The sequence below is a fragment of the Coptis chinensis genome, chromosome 8, assembly GCF_015680905.1.
Source record: "Coptis chinensis isolate HL-2020 chromosome 8, ASM1568090v1, whole genome shotgun sequence".
Taxonomy (NCBI): domain Eukaryota; kingdom Viridiplantae; phylum Streptophyta; class Magnoliopsida; order Ranunculales; family Ranunculaceae; genus Coptis; species Coptis chinensis.
The window spans coordinates 13,164,128-13,186,295 of record NC_141463.1 but is presented as its reverse complement, the minus strand read 5'-3'; the positions used below and the strand labels follow the sequence as shown (position 1 = coordinate 13,186,295).

At 37.3% G+C, this 22,168-nt stretch overlaps 1 protein-coding gene and 1 long non-coding RNA gene across 3 annotated transcripts; both read left to right on the top strand.

Annotated features, from left to right (window-relative positions):
• Window positions 1–15,665: 15,665 nt before the first annotated feature.
• LOC147480035 (uncharacterized) lies at window positions 15,666–17,504 on the top strand. 2 transcript variants are annotated; one of them, XR_015205787.1, is made up of 5 exons: window positions 15,666–15,765; window positions 15,904–15,983; window positions 16,976–17,077; window positions 17,217–17,288; window positions 17,367–17,504. It is a non-coding gene; the product is annotated as an uncharacterized LOC147480035 (long non-coding RNA). The 2 variants fall into 2 exon arrangements; XR_015205788.1 differs by having other exon boundaries at window positions 17,190–17,288.
• Window positions 17,505–18,365: 861 nt separating this feature from the next.
• Window positions 18,366–20,480, top strand: LOC147480034 (DNA replication licensing factor MCM6-like). Its single transcript, XM_086578548.1, has 6 exons — window positions 18,366–18,734; window positions 18,836–18,913; window positions 19,404–19,620; window positions 19,721–19,835; window positions 20,197–20,271; window positions 20,346–20,480. Exons 3-6 carry the CDS (start codon window positions 19,412–19,414, stop codon window positions 20,478–20,480), a joined length of 534 nt encoding a protein of 177 aa, XP_086434674.1. The 5' UTR covers window positions 18,366–18,734; window positions 18,836–18,913; window positions 19,404–19,411.
• Window positions 20,481–22,168: the final 1,688 nt, after the last annotated feature.

Sequence of the window (22,168 nt, the reverse complement as noted above, 5' to 3'; positions counted from 1 at the left end):
GGGCTTTGGTCCAAGCAACGAATCCTTTGGCCTTAGGCTTCCAAATAGACTTTAAAATAGGTCCAAGTCGCATCTTTAACAGCTCCAATTCCTTGGCCTTCTCCATGATTGTCCACGGGCCTCCCATGTGATCCTTAATGATCCGAATTGCTTCGTTTTACCCCATTTTCTCTAATATTCTACAAAACTCTCTTTTTCACCTGTAGAATCTTAAAACACAACTTATAAACACTATTAGTCCACTAAGATGGCTAAACAAGAGGCATAATCGAGGGTTAAATAACACTTTTTGAGCACTTATCACAATGTATGTGCGAACTAGGTTGATTTGCATGCTGCATTATGTACTTGCGTATTTTGCTGACACCTTTCTCTAACTGCACTCTTGTGTAAGTGTGCTTCTAATATACTACAACAGAAGATATGTGCTCAAACCCTAGGCTCTCTGTTAAACTGTCTTTCTATTTACGGACATGTTATAAAGTGTCCTACACAGCTTATGTTGTGTTATATATATATAAGCTAACCACACACTAGCTAATAAGCGTAAATTAAAATGTTGTTCAAGACACTATATAAGCTATTCAAGAGATTATATAAGCTTCCCCACGCATGTGTCTATTAACGGATATGTCCGTTTAAGAGAAAACTACACATTCACATCACTTAATTCGTGTTGCATGGGTTACCATATACAATTGAGTCCTGATAAGGAGAGATCACTCTCTCCTTTGAATTAGAGCGCAACTTTTACCAACCGTCGAAATAGAGATGAGTATTATCTTGAGAATCCATGTGGCTTAGAAAACTAAAAAAGTTTGACGAGGCCATCTACAGATACAAATAATCCATTTAAGAGAAGGCTTGTATCCTTGTATCCTTATACATCAAATAGGAAATAATCTTCTGAATTGTAGAACTATAATGAAAATCAACCAACATTTATCAAATCTGAAAAAGAGTTAGAAGAAATGGTTCGATCCTCTTATTTCTCGAACCAAGAAATCCATGAATCAGGATCCTGTTACATATAGATACAAATGGTCCAATGGGAGCAAGAATTTCTAGGAACATTTGGAACATTTCGTTTATGAGCAGAAGAGTCGTTTTCAAGTAGTGTTCCATCAATTACATATTAATCAATATTGGTTTGATTGGTTCGAGGTTGTTGACAAACAAGATCTTTCTAAGTCACTTCGTTTTTTTTTGTCCAAGTCGCTTCCTTTTTTCTTTCATGTGTTCTACACTGTTATGTGGATGCAATATCAAATATCAATGTACATATGATTTGTCGTCTTTCCTACCACTCTTTAAAAATTGGAGTAAAATAACTTTTAAAGTCCCTTCTCTTAAACTGACAACGGACATGTTCTTCTACACCATTCAGACCTTAATTTGCTGTGTAAGCCTACATAGTGTCTGGTAAGTCATATATAGTGGCTTTCCATATAGTATTTAATAACGCACATATAAAAATGTTTTAGGGGATACTGTATAAGCTTTCCAAGACACCGTATAAGCTTTCAAAGAACATATCTGTTTAAGAGAAGGCCAGCTCATGACTGAACCAATTGTTTTTTAGATGATCAATAACTAATTACTACTAACTTTATACATAATAATTCCTATTTACAAGCAGGCATTCCTATAAAAAAACAAACTACAAGGCATCTGTCAAATTAAAAATTAAAGCATATCAAGGCTAAGTCTGAAAATATAACTATTTTTAGACACGTTACGTGAAGATATGAAATATGCCATGAACATATGTAATACATATGCTGAGAATAGAACATAGAATAAACATTAGTGTGTGGAATGGTTAATATGTGGACATGATTGATAACATAAAGACTCAGAACATTCAATAAGTCTGGAATGTTCAATATAGTATAAATATATCATTAGATAAAGACTGGGAACAAAATAAAAAATATAGTAATTTTGTAGTACTGGTTGTAGACTTGTAACAAGTTTCCATCCTTGGTTAGTTCAAAACTCCTCCATACGGATTGAAGTCCGACATTATGGGTAGGATTTTGCTGCTGCCTGGTTTTTTTATTTTTTCGCCCGACACAACTTTATTAGTACGTAAGTTGTACCACACTAGCCAGGAGTCGCACTTAAAGATAGCAACATCGATGGAGAAAAGGTCAACAAATTCTGGGTGAGGAAATGTCTGATGCAGGTGATCCAAGAGAAACTCTAGCGGTTGACTCCACACCCTAGCGTTGTAGTCTTGCAATATGTGGAGTTCGATCTGTCTAGTACAAATTGGACAATTCTGGCCAGAAGGTGTACATGGTAGCAATAGTGCCCTGGAAGTGAAAGAGCTTGTAAACATTTGGGGTCGAGGTCGTGAGGGGAAGCACCACCTTTGTCCACTCTTCAACACCAATATGGAATGCCAAAATTCCAGCGTCCCAAAGAGACCAGTGTAGATGTCCCTTTGCTAAAACTCCAGGCTGCATCTGAATGTGTTCAGTGTTGAAGGACAAATATAGGTTTTCCAACCTTCTCCACTTCAAAATGTTGGAGTTGAAAATTTCAACAAAATAGACAATGACACTCTTGTTTTTATTGTCTCGGCTTCGAACTACAGTATGGTGGTTTGGTTTAGACAATCGGACTATGGTGAATTGTAAAGGTTCAATTAAATGCACCAACATGCCCATACACTCTGTCCAGAATTTAATCTTAGGCCTACGCAACATACGCAATTGATGAGTTGTGGGTTTGCATACATAAAATTTGGTGTCTCTAAAAAGCTCTTCACATAAACAAATAATACCATGACTAGAATATGCCATGATCCGAACACCGTTTGGGCAGAAGTTCAAATTTGGAGTAGGAATTGGTGGAATGTGAGCAATGTTTGAAAGGAAGGAAGTATACAGTTCGGAAAACTGTTGGGTCTGAATCACATAGCTCAGAAATGCTTAGTTCTTCAGAACAAAATCGTTTATGAATGAACTCTCATAACCAAGTGACTCCCAATCATTGCATACAAATTTGGATTTCTGAAACAATTGGAGAGGACCATGTGCAAGTATCTTTTGGCATAATTCTGGGGGAATGTAGAGGCTCTGGTTGGTGTCTTCTTCTTCTTCTCCAGGAGATAGTGCCATTGTGTGAGAATAAAAAAGTTTCAGTCTATCTTAGTAATGAAAAGGTTTTCAGTTAATTGCCTTTGTGTGAGAAAAACATTTCAATCTATTTTAGTAATACAATGCATTGGTAACTGAAAAGGTTTTCAGTTAATTGCCCATCCCGCCTAATTCCTATTGTGTGAGGAAAATTGTCAGTCTATCTTAGTAATGCATTGGTAACTGAAAAGGTTTTCAATTATTATTCCGAAATTTCAATGTGCAATTTCGATTGTATTTTGATATATAATCACATAAATATCGTGGATAGGTGAAAACATTGTGGACTGTTGTAATGTACAGTAGGAATACAAGTTTGTGTGACAGCTTATATAGTGTCTGTGACAGCTTATATAGTGTCGTTCATAACTTTCTAATTTACACTTATTAACTTGTTAGTAAGCACCTGATATAAAACACTCAATAAGCTATGAATGTCACTATATAAGCTATGAACGATACTATAAGTGTGCTTCAATGTATATTGCAACAACATATATAGGCTCAAAATACCACCAAATGGATTACATCTTCACAGTCCCCACTTTACATATCACAAAACTACACATTCACATCACTAACAATGACTTACTGGGGCATCAAAGAATGCATCCACGATACAACAAAATCTGCACAATAACATGCCGGTTGGGCTACCACCGTACCAAAACTTCAATCCACAACTAGTAGTGGTTTTCCAATTCCACTCTTCCACAGGGGGAGCGTATAAATTATGGAGTGCTTCTTTGGCATTGGAGGATACCAAACACCTTGGACGATATCTAGTCTTCGTCTTGTTGTAAGAAAAAAAACATCAAATTTTATCTCCTTCGAAATGCTCATCTCTGAATCCATGTTAGAGTGTTTTCGTTTCAACGACTGTAACAAGTAACAACAAACAATACCACTAATTAATATATACCAATAGTAATAAAATTACAACCTGACATTATACAGAACCTCTCCGAAACTGTACAGTAATAAGGAAATAGAAATTACCATCAATCTAGCATCAGGTGGTGGAGGATATGGTTGGGGTGTAACCTCTAGAAAAGGTGCAGACAAACCAAATTCCTTTAGAGTATCGAACCCCCCTAGAAAGCTAAATGCTGAAATGAAAGCGGGAGAGCGAAGAAATATCAATGTCATAGCCATTTTGATATTTCTGGCCGCACAAAATAACTCGACTCTAATAGGATCAGTCTTTTCCAAGTCCACCAACATGACTTTTACCTAACATACCATTTGTTAGAATTTGTACCCATCGTAGCTTTTGTATTGTCATAGACTTGTGCTTAGTTTCTATCTTCGCAAATCCAACTGAAAACTTTACAGAAAGTACATTTAGGCTCCTAATGTTCTTTTCAATACTATATGTGTACATGCCCAAAACTTCTTCACAATCACATACCATTTTCCAAAGATATTTAGCAATGAAATTGACATCAAAACCCCAGGACCTCAGCAAATCTATTTCCACAACCAGATTGTAGAAGTCTTTATTAACTACTGACTTCGTGTCTAGCTTGAACTTGTATAGCTTGTTCACTGCTACAATGAAAATCTCCCACAAATGGGCCAAAGTATCAATATCTGGGCACTTGGGTGACTGAGGATGCCATTTCAAGAAACCCCTAAAAGCAGGACCATTCACAATTGCCACAAGTGCAACCTAACTCTTCCCCACTATCCAGTATTCATCAAAAGTCCCTTCCTCTACATGCTATTTCCACCACTTGTTCGCCTTCTCCCTTCTATGAAAATCCTCACAGAATTCTCCTCTTCATGAGACTCATAAAATTCCATTAATATACTTATACTGGTGATTTGAGTATAATAGAATTATAAGATACTGGTGATTTGAGTATACTGGTGACAGAATATACAACACTATAATGGAATAATAAGATACTAAATTGGGCGGGAAGTGTGGGGATAAGATCCTACTCCAAGAACAGGTGTTCGAAACAAACAGAAGGAAATGTAGGGAACATTGGGCGGGAAAGGTAGGGAAAAGAGAGAGAAATGTGCTTCATTGGAGTGCGTGGAAGAGGGAAAAGAAGATGAAGTCCTCTTCTGAAACATATTGTAGAAGATGGGTACAGAGAGAAGAAGATGAGGTCATAATTTGGAAGAGGGTAAAATAATATTAACACTACAGAGGAAGAAGGATATGATAGGAAGTTCACATTTGTTTGCTGACATCAGCAAGTGGGTCCGACATCCTGTTTTGGTACTGATAAATTGAAATTGAATAGTTTTACCTATGAAATAAAGCGATGAACTCTAAACGCAAGTAAAACTAAACTTTTCTTATCAATCCATATTTATCAAAGATTCTACTCTCAAGTCTATGATATATAGTGGAGTAGAGTGATTCGTTCCACTCCTAGTCCTTCCGCATGCTATGTTCTCACGTGTTTGTACTCTCTACTTAAAGTCTAATGAAAGATTTACGAAAAAGGCAACTAGACTACGATGCAACTACCTACGAAATGCAACTAGTTGATGATGGGAATAACTAAGGGAATGCTACGTTGATTCTATGATAAGGAGTTAGAGGGGGATTGATTCCACCTTAACTCGACTTAATCCTATTAACGACGAATCGTCGTAATCCGAATTGAATCGCTTCGAAAACAATTGGTTCTTCCTAATCCTTAATTACACATGGCATTCCTACCAATTCATAACTAGCATGTGAATGATTAAACCCATTCTCATGGTGAACTAATCGTTTCTAGAGTGGGAAAAGAAATTACGACGATTCTCGATATTTCAGAATCAAGCTTTCATCAAGGCTTCTCAACCCCCTCTAATGGAGGTTTAGCCGAGAATCATTACGCAATCATTTCCGATTACATTTAAACTAAATATGATATAAAGAATTGAAATTTACTTAATTAAACAATAATGAAATCTAATTTAATGACTCAAATGAAATAAAGGCGAGAATTGAAATTAGATCTAGAAATGGAAATGACAAAATCAAAATTGATAAAAATACTACTTTATTGATCTAATCAAAATGAAGAACAAGATTCAAAGGTTTAATCTAATACAATAATTGAAATAGAACTAAACTTAATTAATCTACATGAAAAACTAGATCTAGAATTCATTAATGGAGGCTACTAATCTAATCTATTTCTAGGTCTAACTATCTACCATTAACAAAGAATTAAGCTTTTGTTTTATACTTTCAGATCCAAAATCGTGCATGGGATTGGAGCCATGTTTTGGGCGGAGAATCGCCCCCAAAACCAATTCTTCGATCCAAAAGGCCTCTTCAGCTGCAGTTGGCTTTAACAGATTTTTCGTCCACTTCTGCTCCTCTGATTGGGTCAAGGCTTAGACCATTGGAAAGCTCTTTCTGAGCCGGTCGTTTTGACATAAGGTAGGCCCCATTCCGAGGTCTGAGTCCAAAGATATGTCCTTCGGAAGTTCTGCTGACTTTGTGTGCTGTTTCTGCCCGCGTCGACTTTTCAGCTTTTGACCGGGCTTTAGAAAGGCTTTGTCTTCTCGAAACTTGGCCTTTAATTATGGAACTCCTTAGTAACCGACCTTTGCTCCTTTATCTCGCTAAAGTAGCACATTTCTGCACATAATGGACTTTGAAGCCTGAAATGCATAAAAACACGTAATCAGTGTTAACTCTTAATTATTACTCACATAATTGGTCTAAAAGTATGACTATTAAATGGTTAAAACTACAGTTTTGGGCTCTTATCAAACCACCCCCAAACAGCATTTTGCTTGTCCTCAAGCAAAGATGAGAAATTAACATAAGTGACCAAAAATAGAGTTCTATCTACTTCTCGTTTCGCCGAGTGCGATTGCATTGACCATATGCAACAAGGCCTTAAACCACTAGGAATTCCCTAGTGGACGAGTTATAGCCTCGTGAGAGTTTTCCAGTGAAGGTACTCACAAACTTCATCTATACTACAACGACTAAGAAATAAAACTATTGTTTCCTTATTCATGCTCCAAACTATCTATACATCTCACTAGCTATGAACAAGAATAACCAAGTCAAAAACCTAAACTAATATATGCATAATAATCAATCATCTATAATAAACATATATACAATGAGTAATACTATGAAATGTCTAGCAGGTCCGTTTCTGAAACTCGTAATAGCGTCCTTAAGTAGGTTCTCACAATAATAGTCAAGATACAACACTCTGATTTTTCCACTCAAGTTTTGCTACTCTAGTGCGCAGTGGGCACACTTTACCTTACAATCTCAATGACAACAAGGAAGCCGGAGTCGATCAAACACATCTGCCACTTACTATCACACTAACCTATTCCTAATTGAGCTAGAGGTCTTTATTAGGTGTTGTGGGGATTAGGATATGGTTTAAGAAGGAAGGAAATGGATATTCAAAAAGGACAAGTCTGAGATAATAGAGTCTTCATATTATGTAACTAGAGAAAACCTTGTTATTTACTTTTGCTTCTACACTTTGTTTCCATCCTTAGACATATTTTTTTCTTTTTCTTTTCTTTTTTTTTTCTTTGGCTTTTGACTCCCTTTTATTCTATTTTTGGAGTTTTTATTTTATTTCTATTTTTATTTTTCTTTTCCTTGGATGGAAACTTCTTTTCTTTATTTTTAAAAGCAATTAACTAACTTTTGTTTACACGTGTTTTCTCTTCTTCTTTCTTCCTCATTCTATTCTCAGACTTATTCTAAATTGGGTGGGTTGATTTTTTTTATTTTGTTTTGTTTTTGTAATAGGGTAAAGGATTTGTGGTTTATGGAAGGCTAAAGAAAGGCTCAGAGGGGCGACTAGCGGGAAATAATTCATAGGTTTGAATTTTTGGCTATATCGATCCAAAAAGGGCCTAAATTCTCGCTTATGATATGGCATAGTGATCAAGCAAGTGGACGTGTGATTTCTCTATCCGGATTTTACTTCTCCCTTGTGTCATTTCTCAAATGTTTTTTCATATAAGACTTTAGGCTATATTCTCCACAGGATTTGTAGAATAAGTACTCTAGCCTAGATTTCAGAAACTTCACTGCTAACAATCATAGATACTCATGTAATATATTTATAGATAGATGCAAAGATTATTACCTACATATTAACCTAAGTTTCTAATAATTATTCTGATCGATGCAACAGCTTGTGAGACTTCTAGATTGTTAAGAGCATAGAGAAGGAAAAACAATACCACTATTCCTAAGTGTATAGCATGAACTTATTTATTTATATTTTTGAATTTTTTAAAAATTTAACTAGAAAACAAATGCATATTAACTCTATCTATATCCTAACAGATGCCTTAATTACACGTGTTTCTATGCCCCCCCCAAACAAAAAGCATGCTTTGTCCTCAAAGCAATTAAATAAAGAGGGTAGGAAAAATACCATTGAAGTGCGTGAAATTCAGGAACATCTGTAAAACAAGGTTAGAAACGTGCTAATATAGGAAATAAAAGCCGACACAACTCTATCATGAGTTCTACCCATTATGGGGTTAACAAAAATAAAATTGCTTGGGACATAAGCGGACACTAACTAGAATGAAACTTACCTTATCCCCCCTCGCGATTACTTTCGTCATCTTCCTCATTCTTTTCTTCCATAAAGAAGTGAGGTTCCTTCAAGGATCTGCCATGCCATGATAATTTGCCAGGCTTCCCGCCATTTATCATCTATTATTGCTAACCTATTAAGAGCCACTTGGTCTGACGGGGTGTAGGGTGCAACCAGATGAGGTTGTATCATCCACCATTGCTAAGTCATTGCATGGAAAGATCGAATAATACTATTAGTGGGTCGTATAGTGTCAACCGTAATCCAATCCGTGAAGCGTGTACAAAAAACAGGAAAGAAACATAGCATAATACGAGAAACTAGAACGGGCATAAGAAGGTACTTATGCTTCATGCTATGGGATCGAGCTAAACTAGACATCAAGGTTCGGGGAAGGTCATAACACATACGTCCCGTGGCTAAAGCAAGGAAGACGCTGCAAGTGGCATCATTCACAGAAGAAAAACGCCATTCCCCTAAAATGTTTAGCATGATCCAAAACATAACAGTTCCTATGTTCATGGACAGGCTACCAAAGGCGACGTTATATTCCCTTTGGTCCTCGATACGGAAAATGCCCGCGCCATACGACTTATGCAAAAACTTCGTAAGTGTAGACATACATATTGTCTACCCAATAGCACCATGGGTCTTGTATTTCAGCGGGCAAAGCAAGTCCAAGAATAAATGCTAGCAAGAACCTGGTAATTTCTATTGGTTCATTATCAATGTTGATGGAGAACACTTGTTCTCCATCTGGTCTTTCAAAGAAAATGCAGTTATCGTAAAAATAAGATGCTAGTGTTGGAGAATAAAGTGCATCCGGTCTTACCATAAGCGGCTCCCAGCCAACGAATGTGATCGCCTCGCGAAACCAAGCACCATAAGTAGTGCTTTGGAACAAATCTTCGAAAGACTGTTCCGGTATCAATGTTGGAGATGTCATCTCAAAATTACGCTCTGGAATAGCTGCGAATGATCCGGATACTACGCGCGAAAAACTAGAAATTTCCTGGTCCACGGAAGTCGTATGAGAAAAGCGCTCGATAGAAGCGATGTCAGCTCTGAAGAAATTGAAATTTCCAGTGTTTGAGCGAAGTCGCTCCAGCTTGAAGTGGCCTCGACAAAAACTCGAAAAAAATATCTGAGCGCCGAAAGTGCGCTCCCTCTGTAGGGCGCGAAAACCCGAGCTGAGTTCTGCGAAAACTTCGGGAAATGAGCCAAAACGAGGGAATCGCGGGAGTGAAAGGTGAGTGATGGAGTTTAGGTGTAGTGTGAGTTGTGAGGATAGATTGTATCAACTTTATATAGGTTTAAAGTTCCTAAAATGGATCGGGAAGTTGCCAAAACTAATTACAGCAGTTTCCGAAAATCCTAAAATTTCCAAACCCGAAAACGGAAACAACTCATTTTCTTGATTCTAATTCAAACCTAGTATCTTTTAGGTTGATTTTATGATAGAATGTACCTATTTAATCTAGATTTCATCCTACCATGATATTTATTCATATATATGCCTAAACAGCCATATTTTCACCTTGACTCCGCAATAAATTCTAACACGAGGGTTATATAAAAATCATGCTGGAATAGATAAAACCACCCCCAAACAAGTTGGGAAGGTGGGGTCAATATTAAACAACCACACATAATGAAAATGACCCATTATATTAAAAATAATTCATGCGGAGTATATTTCACTATAAAATTCAACTTACGGAAATAAACTTACATAAAAATAAATGACAGTAATGAAACTACAAATAAAACATAAAACATCAAACTATACTATCCCTAGCTACTCCGGAACTGGTGGCGGAAGGCACACGCTCTGGAGATTGCTCCTGAGCTCCTGATGGACCAGCACCATTCGTTTTTCGGCGACGGCGCTCGTGTCTCGAGGGTGTATCCTCAGAAGGAGAGTCCCCGTGACGTGGGAATCGTGTCAGCATCTCGTCCCGGAACTGGCGCTGAACTTCTAGCTCGGCCCTCATCTGTTCCCACCTCTCGTCCTCTCTCTGGGTACGGAGCTCAAAGTTATGATGCATCGTTGCCTGTCGAGTCCGGAGGTCTTCACAGATAGTGTTGAGTGAACGTATGCCACAATGGATCACAGCCATGCATTCTGTATCTGACCAGCACCTCTCCAAGGCATCCGCGTCAAAACACGTCAAGTCCTCCTCATCCTCCTCCGGGCATCCCCGATTTCCCCGGCCTCCTCTTCATTCTCAGCTCCACCATCCTCTTCTTCTTCTTCTCTATCCTCAGCCAATCTCCAAACCCGTTGGACACACTCCTTATAGATGCGAGGGTTACGGTGGAGGGTGATGTATGTCCGATCAGTCACCTGAGCTTCTCTCAACTTCAGCATGATCTTTGTTATCAACACAGGGAGAGGGGTAACAGACCTCCCTACTCCCCTAATCATGCTCAGTAAAAACTCTAAGATGCAGAAGTCATACTTCCGCTCCTGGAGTATCCATAAGATGTGGAGGCAGTTCAGGCCGATGTCGCTGACCTTCCCCTTCCCCTGGACGTTCCGACCAATCCACTGAGCTGTAGCTAGCTGGTTGGTCCTAAGGGAAGTCTGTCGAACACAATGCGATCTCCCATTGTAGTCGCCTCCAATAACTGTCTCGTGCATCAATGGCTCTACCCCATTATGTTGGGACTCCTGCAGGGTGACATCCAGATGGATTCTAGGCGGAATGCCTAGAATCTCAGCCAACAACCCAGTCGTCACTTCCCTGGCAGCGGCGCCATTTGATAAATTGAAATTGAATAGTTTTACCTATGAAATAAAGCGATGAACTCTAAACGCAAGTAAAACTAAACTTTTCTTATCAATCTATATTTATCAAAGATTCTACTCTCAAGTCTATGATATATAGTGGAGTAGAGTGATTCGTTCCACTCCTAGTCCTTCCGCATGCTATGTTCTCACGTGTTTGTACTCTCTACTTAAAGTCTAATGAGAGATTTTACTAAAAAGGCAACTAGACTACTGACCTAACTACTACCCGCGAATGCAACTAGTCGACGATGGGAATAACTAAGGGAATGCTTCGTTGATTCTATGATAAGGAGTTAGAAGGGATTGATTCCACCTTAACTAGACTTAATCCTATTAACGACGAATCGTCGTAATCCGAATTGAACTGCTTTGCAGAACAATTGGTTCTTCCTAATCCCTAATTACACATGGCATTCCTACCAATTCATAACTAGCATGTGAATGATTAAACCCATTCTCATGGTGAACTAATCGTTTTTAGAGTGGAAAGGAAATTACGACGATTCTACGATATTCGGAATCAAGCTTTCATCAAGGCTTCTCAACCCCCTCTAATGGAGGTTTAGCCGAGAATCATTACGCAATCATTTTTTATTACATTTAAACTAAACATGATATAAAGAATTGAAATTTACTTAATTAAACAATAATGAAATCTAATTTAATGACTCAAATGAAATAAAGACAGGAATTGAAATTAGATCTAGAAATGGAAATGACAAAATCGAAATTGATAAAAATACTACTTTATTGATCTAATCAAAATGAAGAACAAGATTCAAAGGTTTAATCTAATACAATAATTGAAATGGAACTAAACTTAATTAATCTACATGAAAAACTAGATCTAGAATTCATTAATGGAGGCTACTAATCTAATCTATTTCTAGGTCTAACTATCTACCATTAACAAAGAATTAAGCTTTTGTTTTTATACTTTCAGATCCAAAAATCGTGCATGGGCTTGGAGCCATGTGTTGGGCCAGAGAATCAGGCCCAAAACCCAATTCTTTTAGTCCAAAAAGGCCTCTTCAGCTGCAGTTGGCTTCAACAGACTTTTCGTCCACTTTTGCTCCTCTGATTGGGTCAAGGCTTAGACCATTGGAAAGCTCTTTCCGAGCCGGTCGTTTTGACATAAGGTAGGCCCCATTCCGAGGTCTGAGTCCAAAGATATATCCTTCGGAAGTTCTGCTAACTTTGTGTGCTGTTTCTGCCCGCGTCGACTTTTCAGCTTTTGACCGGGCTTTAGAAAGGCTTTGTCTTCTCGAAACTTGGCATTTAATCACGGAACTCCTTAGTAACCGACCTTTGCTCTTTTATCTCGCTAAAGTGGCACATTTCTGCACATAATGGACTTTGAAGCCTGAAATGCATAAAAACACGTAATCAGTGTTAACTCTTAATTATTACTCATATAATTGGTCTAAAAATATGACTGTTAAAGGGTTAAAACTACAGTTTTGGGCTCTTATCAGGTACAAAACATGGGTCAACAATTTCAACTCCCTATTGTGGTATATCTGCTAATTTGGGGTCCGATTCGTGTATTTGTCATTCTTATATTTGGGGTGCATAGATTTGTGGATTGTTGATGTATCTTTAAGGTTTCTAAAGGGTATGTAATGCATAACCAATTATAAATCAGTATATAGAGAAGTATATACACTTATAAATCCTTAAAAAGAATTGGTAAACACTAGATTTTTGGACACGTTTAACGGAACAGGGACTATTTTTACATAGTTTTTTTTCATTTTATTATTATGTAGGCATCAAAAATCTTATTTCCAAACTATATTAAAACTCATAGTCTCATATAGTAAATTAATTAATCAAAGTTACCAACGCCAATTATTTACCAGATTTCGTTCTAGACTTCAAACAATAAGGAAAATGATAAGCAATAAAGAATTATGCAAGACATTTATGTTTTAAGAGAGGAAGCTCTTGAGTCCACAGTATAACAGTTGCTAATGATAAGCAATATAGCAATAACTACTAAATAATTAAACTCAGTGTAAACCAAGAAAATGTTCTAACGTATCTGCTTTCACCAGAAACAAACGACGTGCAGATCCGACTTTGGTAGAAGAAGATATGCCTATTTTACTGAGATGTGTCAAAAGAAGCTAGATTTCTAGTGTCCCACATGTGCACTTAAATATCTGAATTTCTATACCACTTTAATAAGAACAGAACTTTCTCCCATGTACTACTGGAAAGATGCTTGAATATGATTTCTTAAACAATCAACGGCTTGCAAACCTGATCTGTGTGGAGAAAGATATGCTCGTTCTTGTGATATGTATTAAACTGGCTATTGAAGTTCCGAGTTCAACCCACATTCACAGAAAAGATTTAACACCTCAAGGGAGGGCGTCATATTGGTCTATTTCTCCACGTGTTAAAACTAACCAATGTCTCTGCCTTCGAAAGACTTGAATAATTGAAATAATTAAAGAAGCAATAGGTGTCACTAGTAGAAAAAAGGCTTTTTGTGACTGTTTTAAAATGTTATTTGTGACTGTTCTGTTCGAAACGGTCACAAATGGCAGAAAAGAGTTTTTGTTACTGTTTTAAAAAGTTTTTGGTGACGTGCGTTTTCGAAACGGTCACAAATGGTTTTTTCTAAAGAAGGTGCATATATGTGGAAAACTATTTGTGACTATTTCACTAAAATAGTTACATATTATCCGACCCTTAAGTGACGTTGGACCCATTATTTGACCCAACTAGTTTTTGGTCCAGCGCGCCCACAACTCAACTAAAAAACAACTAATTCTAAATACAACACGTCCACTTTATGCCACCCTCTTATATGACCCATTCAGTTTCCGGTCAGGGCGCCACTACTCCACTAAAAAATAACTACTTAGACCACACAAATTATACACACCAACATAGCCTAGTGAGCCCACGTTCCTTCAAACACTTCCAGCCCAGTGAGCCGTATGTGCTCTCCTCTACGAAAAAAAAGGAAAAAGGTTCGAAATGCCCACGACTTTCTCTTTACTGTTAGGTTTTCCAATTTCAAAAAGAAAATTTTGGTTAGTTAGGAACTCCGATAACCGTTCAACTTCAAGTTTTCGTCGAACTCCAACAAATCATTCATTTTCTTTCTATAAGACTTTTTCTTTTCTTAATCTTTATTTGTTTATCTTTACTTGATGCAGGTTCTCAAATTTCAACTATATATTCTCTCTGCCTCGGTTTTCCCATCTGAACAAAAGGTTCATTCTTTATTCTTTTATATCTCAAGTTCTAATGATTTGTGTCTCTAAATTGGTCTTTTTATCTTGTTGTTGTTGTTGTTGTTGTTGTTGTGTTGTTGTGAAGTTAATTGGAGATGAAAGCATTTCCACGAATGATACTAAATATCAATCAAACTTTAGCACAATAACAAGTCATCCAAGACCTTGCTAACTACTCTTGCCGTGATTGGAGCGTTTTCATCTAATGTTTCACTATGTAAAAAAAAAACTTTGATATTTAATTTCTTTTGGTTTGAGATGGTGTGGCAGGTGATAAATCATGGGGTTCCAGAAAAATTATGGGAAGACGTGGTTTGGGGGTTTCATGTCAGGTTTGGGTTTTAGATGTGAGTTTCACACAATAGCAGTAATGTTTAATCATATTGGTGTTATTCATATCAATCAAGTTCATCACATTTTTTTTCTCATTGGCGTTAAGATTTTAATCCCAAAGTTGCATCATCTTCTTTTCAGTTAGGTTTTGGAGTGTGGAGTGAAGTAGAATTCTGAAGTTATATATTTGAGGGAAATTTGAAAGTTATTGTTGTTCTTATTGGTCTGGTTGTTTCTTTCCCTCATTTTCATCAAGTTGAGAACTCGATTCAGGGTGTGGGTAAAGTCATTGGAAGCTTAAGCTGGTAGCACATGCTTTTAAGCTGTTAATACATACTTATTAAGTTTGGGCAGAGTCAAGGATTTGATTGGGGACCCATAGTTACTGCTTTTTCTCACACTGATTTTGCAACATATAGTAAAATTGATTGTTAACACTTATACATCTGTTACAATGTTTGTCACACATACTTTCTGTTAGAAATTTTACCAATCGTGACATATTTTGTAGGCAAATACTTGGTTTCTTTAGTAACATTTACCCAATATTATGTGACGGATACGAAGTGTGACCTATTGCCAAAAAAATAAAAGAAAAATTGAAAACAAATGAAAATGGGGTGAGGATGTTTTTCATTCTCGTGCTCATCTCTCACACCCTTTCAATAACAAAATAGAAAAGTGAGGTAAGCACCGAGAAAACCGCCATCTGCTTCTTGTAGTCTTTGGCCACGCTAGTGTGGCCCAATCGAGTCAAGTCGTCATCTTCTCCTTTATCTTTCCTTTCCTTTTCTTAATCTTCTCTTCTTCCTTCTTTGTAACAGTTAGGGTTTTGGCTAAGGAGTTGGATTTGCACAATAAATTGCTTAATCTGCTGCTCAAGAAAGTTTCTTCATTGTCCAAGGTAATGTTTTGTATAGTGAATCCTCTTTTATTTTTGATTTCTATTGTTTCCATTTTTCGAAAATTTAGGAATTAGCTTTTGGGTTTGTCTTGACATAAGATTTTCAGGGTGTATGTTAACAATAGATTGGTATAATTTGTCAACCATGGCCAAAGGTTGCATCTTTATATGATGGATTTTAGTTAGTTTAAATGTTCTCATGTTGTATTGTGTATATGCTCATGTTGGTTTCATTCCCTTTGATTTCTGGGCACCTAATTACTATAGCAAATTTGTTAAATTTTTACTTACATCATGTTAATAGTTTATTTAGTTAACAAAAGTGTAGGTTTTGATTGCTTTACAAAAATCTACCCACTGGGATTATAAAGAAGAAAAAAACACCACAAATTACAAAGTGTAGATGATGTATACTAATTAGAATGTGATAGGTGAATATATAATCTGATGAAATACAGCTTTAGTTAAATGTGGTAAGATGTCAATACCCTTTTCTTTGTATGTCAAATAGACAATGTTGTTCTTCGTGTTGAAAAGAGCCAAGAAACATATTATCATGTAGTATGGCATTAGGTCCATTGCCTTGAGATCCCACCTGAAGGAAAGTTTTCAGTCATATACAAGTTACGACATTTGAACTTATCAATATAATGTAGCCACCAACCTTTCACCTGAGTTTGTAAAAAGTTTGAGTTCATAGATACCATCAATTATTAGTATGAGAAAAATAGCTCAAGTTATCCATTCCCTACAACAGTGGTACTGAGTTTTATAGGCTACTCCAACTGACGCTAAGAAACTTTCCACCAACCTGTCTCTGGCAAGGCCCAACTTATCTGGTCAACCAATATCTTTCCACCATCTGATAGACACACAAAAACTAATTAAGTATTGTAAGATCTTTCATATTTATAATACAACATGCCCATATATATATATATATATATATATATATATATATATATATGCTCTTACCTTGACATATTAACAAGGTCTGTCTGGTACGTGGCTTGCAACATATTGAAGTTCAGTAAAGCAAGTTCTAGCAAAACTGGATTCCTTCTCAACTACCTGCCCTCAGAGACGTGTACAAGGTTCGGCACCCCAATTCGAATTTACATATTTCAAATACTACGAGGATTCTTGTAATAATACTTGATATATAGCTTGATAGGATGTACACTAATGTTATTTGGGATTTGTCAGAACCTTCATTGTTATCATTTAGTTTAGGTGTGTCAAGAACCTAATGTCGGGAAAGCAGACTTCTTGGAGTAGATTACATGCAAGACAGAACTGCCTAAGGTATGCGACATACACTTATCCTAGAATAGTGTAGTGCCAAATTTGTGAATCTTAAAAATATTTTAATTTCTTTGTCAGGTAATATTAGATGCCCCCTGTGGTGCACTAACCCAAGATTACAAGAAATTCAAAGTTGTTTCGCTAATAGGTCTAGGTATTGGAGCTACCCCAGTGATCACCATTGTGATCATAACAAATTAAGACCTCATCGATTGCGTGTTCTCTTAAAAAGCTCTTCCCTATCCATGGAGGAACACAGGGTTTAGGGTTTCTTCTTACTATTTTTTTTTCTTGTTAAATCAAAACTTTCTTGATGTTTCCATGTCCATACAAAGGGTTTGGTTTGTTTTCCTGCTTTGGCACGCTGAACTTTTCTAGTAGCATATCAATATGTTGTTAGATCATTTTTTTTTGCCTCGTTTCTTACAATTTGGGGATTGATTACTTTCCTTATCTGTTTCGAAGACCAATAGATGTAGGGTTTGCTTCATACATAAATATTTGAGATTTTAAGTAAGAAGAGTCCTAATTTAACAATCGGTTACCGAATTTGGGCTTGCTGAATTAGGAAAGTTAACTTTGTGTGGAATTATAGCGCTGAAAGCTACTTGCTATTATTGGGTTGGGTTGGTTGTTAAAAGTTAGAAGTGTGTATGTATTAATTAGATCGGTGATAAGGTTCGAAATCTGGGTTAGGGTTTTGTGAATAATACATGAAGTTGAGTATCCTAGTATGTATGGTGCAGGGTATCTAGCGTTCTTGTTTAGCTAGGGTCTGTAGTTAATGTAAATTTTTGGTGTAATCAAAAGGGCTAATGACCCTTCACTTCCACCTTTTAACAAATATTTGGGCAGGTTAACACTAAAGAGTTTACTTGAACCAATTGATGTGCATTCAAAACAGGGTTGAAACTGACATGCTCTCCAAACTAACCATCAAAATGGACTAACCATCAAAATGGTCCATCATGTGCTACTGATCTGGCACTGTGTCTTTGAGCTGTCTATTATGAATAAACTTCATTAGGTTTCTATGCCTCTTCATTAAGAAAGTAAATTTATGAATCACACTTTTCCTTTTGGCAGGGAGTTCTTGTTATGTTGCTTGCCAAATGCATTGGTGCCTGGTGTAGAGGTCTTTGTTTTGTTTATTATATGGCTTTGAAGTTATTAATTTATATGATAATTGATTGGGGGAGTGAGAGAATTTTGATTGTGATTGGATAATTGGCAATTCTTCTCTTCCGCAGGGTCATTTTCACGGGTACGTTGGTTGTAATACCAGACATAATGGCACTTGCTTCACCAGGTGAAAGAGCAGAATGTAGGAGAGAAAGGTCTCAACGCCCAAAATCTTCTGGCGGAAATGAAGGTGTAAGAGGCCTTCGGGCACTAGGAGTGAGAGACCTCTCGTATCGCCTTGCGTTCATTGCTAACTCTGTTAAGGTTTGTGCCCATTTTATGTTCCTAGCTCATCATTTTATTTACTTATTTGTATTTGTAGTAGTCTTTCATTTAAATTGTTTCCTATGTATGCTCTTATTCAGATATCTGATGGTCGAAGAGATAGCGATATAAGAAATAGCAAGAGGGATGGGGAGGATGATGATAGCCAACAGTTCACAGTGAGCTCTTGGTTACTTAGAAATGTTATGCTATATAGACTTTTTCCTTTTTCAACAAACACATTAAATTTATGCTAAAAATCTGTCGCTATGCCTAAGTACTCTGTAAGTTCGGGTCGAGTTGCTCAATATTACAGCTCCTCTTGGTACTCCTACAAAGTTATCAAAGGTTTACTTGTTTTAAGGTGATTGTAGGACTTTGGTTGTTTCGAAAGCTGGTCCGATTACCAAAGAGTGACAAAAAAGATGTGCAAAAACATTAAAAATCTTGCGGCCATTTCAACATTACATAAATGAGGGAATTTGCAGCTTTTTCTTTGTGACAGATTTTGGTAACTTGATCAGCTATTGATACAACCAAAACCCTTAATATTGCATTATTGGCATGTTAAACTTGGATCGTGGGATTATGTTATGTTTGATCTTTGATGCACAACATGGAAATATCCTAATGATTTGCAGCCATTTCAGTCCAAATTTTCTTTGCCAGGATATCTTATGTTTTTATCCTATGGCACTGATTTCTTCAATAAGATTGTGGATAGCATTGCACTGACTATTTTTGGTCACCAAGAAATAAAGCGAGCCATACTGCTTATGTTGTTGGGTGGTGTTCACAAAATCACTCATGAAGGCATTAACCTGAGAGGGGATATCAATGTCTGTATTGTTGGAGATCCTAGTTGTGCAAAGTCTCAGTTTCTCAAGTATGAAAGTATCACTTTATTATATATTTTCTCCTTCAAAGGAAAATTAATACTCTAACAAAACAACCCGTATGATATATCATGGGGATATAAACTGTAGGTACGCAACAATCTTAGTAGCACGATCTGTCTATACCTCTGGAAAATCGTCATCTGCTGCAGGTTTAACTGCAATGGTGGCCAAAGAACTGGAAACTGGAGAGTTCTGTATTGAGGTAGTATTCAGTTCAATTTGCAGTTCGTTCCTTCAACACTTAATTATTTTGTTTAGCATGTGTGCTTGAAATTTAAGTAAATTGTTATTCTAAAGTTTGTAGTTTGGTTTCATGTACAAACACAATGGGAGAGTTCACGCTTGCCTATCAGCAATTTAGAAATAAATTTAAAGAGGAAGAGAGAAGAAATCATCCTTTTTTTTTTATTGTTATTTTTATAAAAGAAGCTTAATGTGAACATAGGAAGGGGAAAAGTTGGGTTTTAAAAAACAGATGGAATCTGAAAAAGTGATATTTATGTGTTTGTTCCCTTCTATTAGTTCCAGATCTTTTATAGGAGTGAACTTTTTGTTTTCCTCAGGCTGGTGCTCTAATGCTTGCTGATAATGGAATATGTTGCGTAGATGAGTTTGATAAAATGGATGTTAGAGATCAGGTAACCATCTATTATTCAGACATCGACTTTTCGAGGGACTGAAAGTTTTCTCTAACTGTCTGATCTCTTTTAAGGTTGCCATTCATGAAGCCATGGAACAGCAGACCATAAGTATCACAAAAGCGGGAATACAGGCGACATTAAATGCTCGAACATCAATTTTAGCTGCTGCCAACCCTACTGGGACCATTTCTGAACCGAATTACTGAAAATGGGGACAGCTGAAGGGGGTTATGGGAGTGAGATAACATAAAGTGCTTCCTGATCTTATACCCTTTCTTTGCCTAAAATAGGAAATTCTTTTGGTTAGGACAATTTTCTTATCCTACTTCTTCCTCGTTTCTTACTACAATAGGTAAAATCCCCCATTGAATACAGTGGGAGTTCTTAAGAGTAAGTAAAGTTAAGTTTTTTGGGTGTATCTCTAAGGTAAAATCCTTCACTGTTTACAGTGGGAGTTCTTAGAGATAGTTAAGTGCCGGCTCTGTGGGTACCTCTAAAGGTAAAATCCTGCACTGGTAACAGTGTGAGTTCTTTAGGGGGTAGGTAGCCATGGCTGAGGTTCCTCTAGGGTTTGGGGTTGGACGTCACCAAAGAGGTGGAGTGGAGGTTTTAGATCAGACAAGTGGGAGTAACACGGCTTCTACAAGTGCAAATAAGGAATCTTATCTCAATATCGCTAAAAGGTAAGGCTGAAACAAGCAGTGGATGTATCTTCTTTACCCTTGCCGACAAAAAAGATGACAAACCAGCGATGAAACTCTCTCGAATCGTGGAAAAGGGAATAGAAGCTTGCAAGTTTGCTCTGATAGCGAGGTTGGATGTTACCACTCTCAACATTAGCACGATTAGAAAGACAGTTGATAGTGAATGGGCTCTGATAGGGACACTAAAGTTATCACCTTTGGGGAAAGGGTTTGTGGTGTTCAGGTTTGATAATGAAGTAGACTTCAACAAGATTTTAGTTGGAGGTCCTTGGTATCTTCAAGAACAGTTGATGAGATTTTTCGAGATGGGTGCGAACTTTAATGTTGAGACGCATAAACAAACTTCTGGTTATGTGTGGGTCAAGTTTCCGGGGTTACCATTTGAATACTGGGAAGTGGATATTCTGATGAGTTTGGGACGAGGTTTTGGATGCCCAATAAGAGTCGATTTGAACTCGCTGGAATGTACGAATGGCTACTATGCGAGTGTGCTGGTAGATATTGATCTGTCGAAACCTATTCCGGATCAAATATTTGTTGAAGTGCCTGAGTTAGGTGTTGAATTCTGGCAGAAGGTACAGTTTGGAACATTACCCAAGTATTGTAACCACTGCAACATAGTAGGCCATCTAGTGGCAGAATGTAGAAGAGTGAACAGAGGTGGTAATGCAGAGTCACAACAAGGGGTACAACAGAATGCACAGGGGCTGGATAAGGAATCAGTTGTTCCAGAATCACAAGGCGCACAAGTTTCTAATGTCCGGATTTCTAAGAGCCAACAAAGGAGGAATAAGAAGAGAAATAAGGCAGCAGAATGGAGGCAGAAAAGTTCTGAGGAAACTGATAGCACCAGAACGAGACAAACTCGAGTGCAAGACAACAACACCAATAATAATGAAAGGAATGGAGACAGAGAGAGAGCGGATGATGGGATAGATGGAGACCATAATGAGAGAGCACTAGAAGGCAATCAAGAGGAACAGAGTAATGGGGGTCCGACTTCTAGTAGTAGTAGTATGGTGGAATGGCATGAAACTCGTTTGAGTGCTGACCTTACAGTAGAGCAAGCTATGGTAGTTTCTGAAAAGGAGATGAGTGCAGGCTTAGTTCAGAGGCTAGAAGAGGAGCTGCTGCAGGCGTTTAACATGGAAGAGAGTAGATTCCACATGCTGTCGGACATTAATGAGATG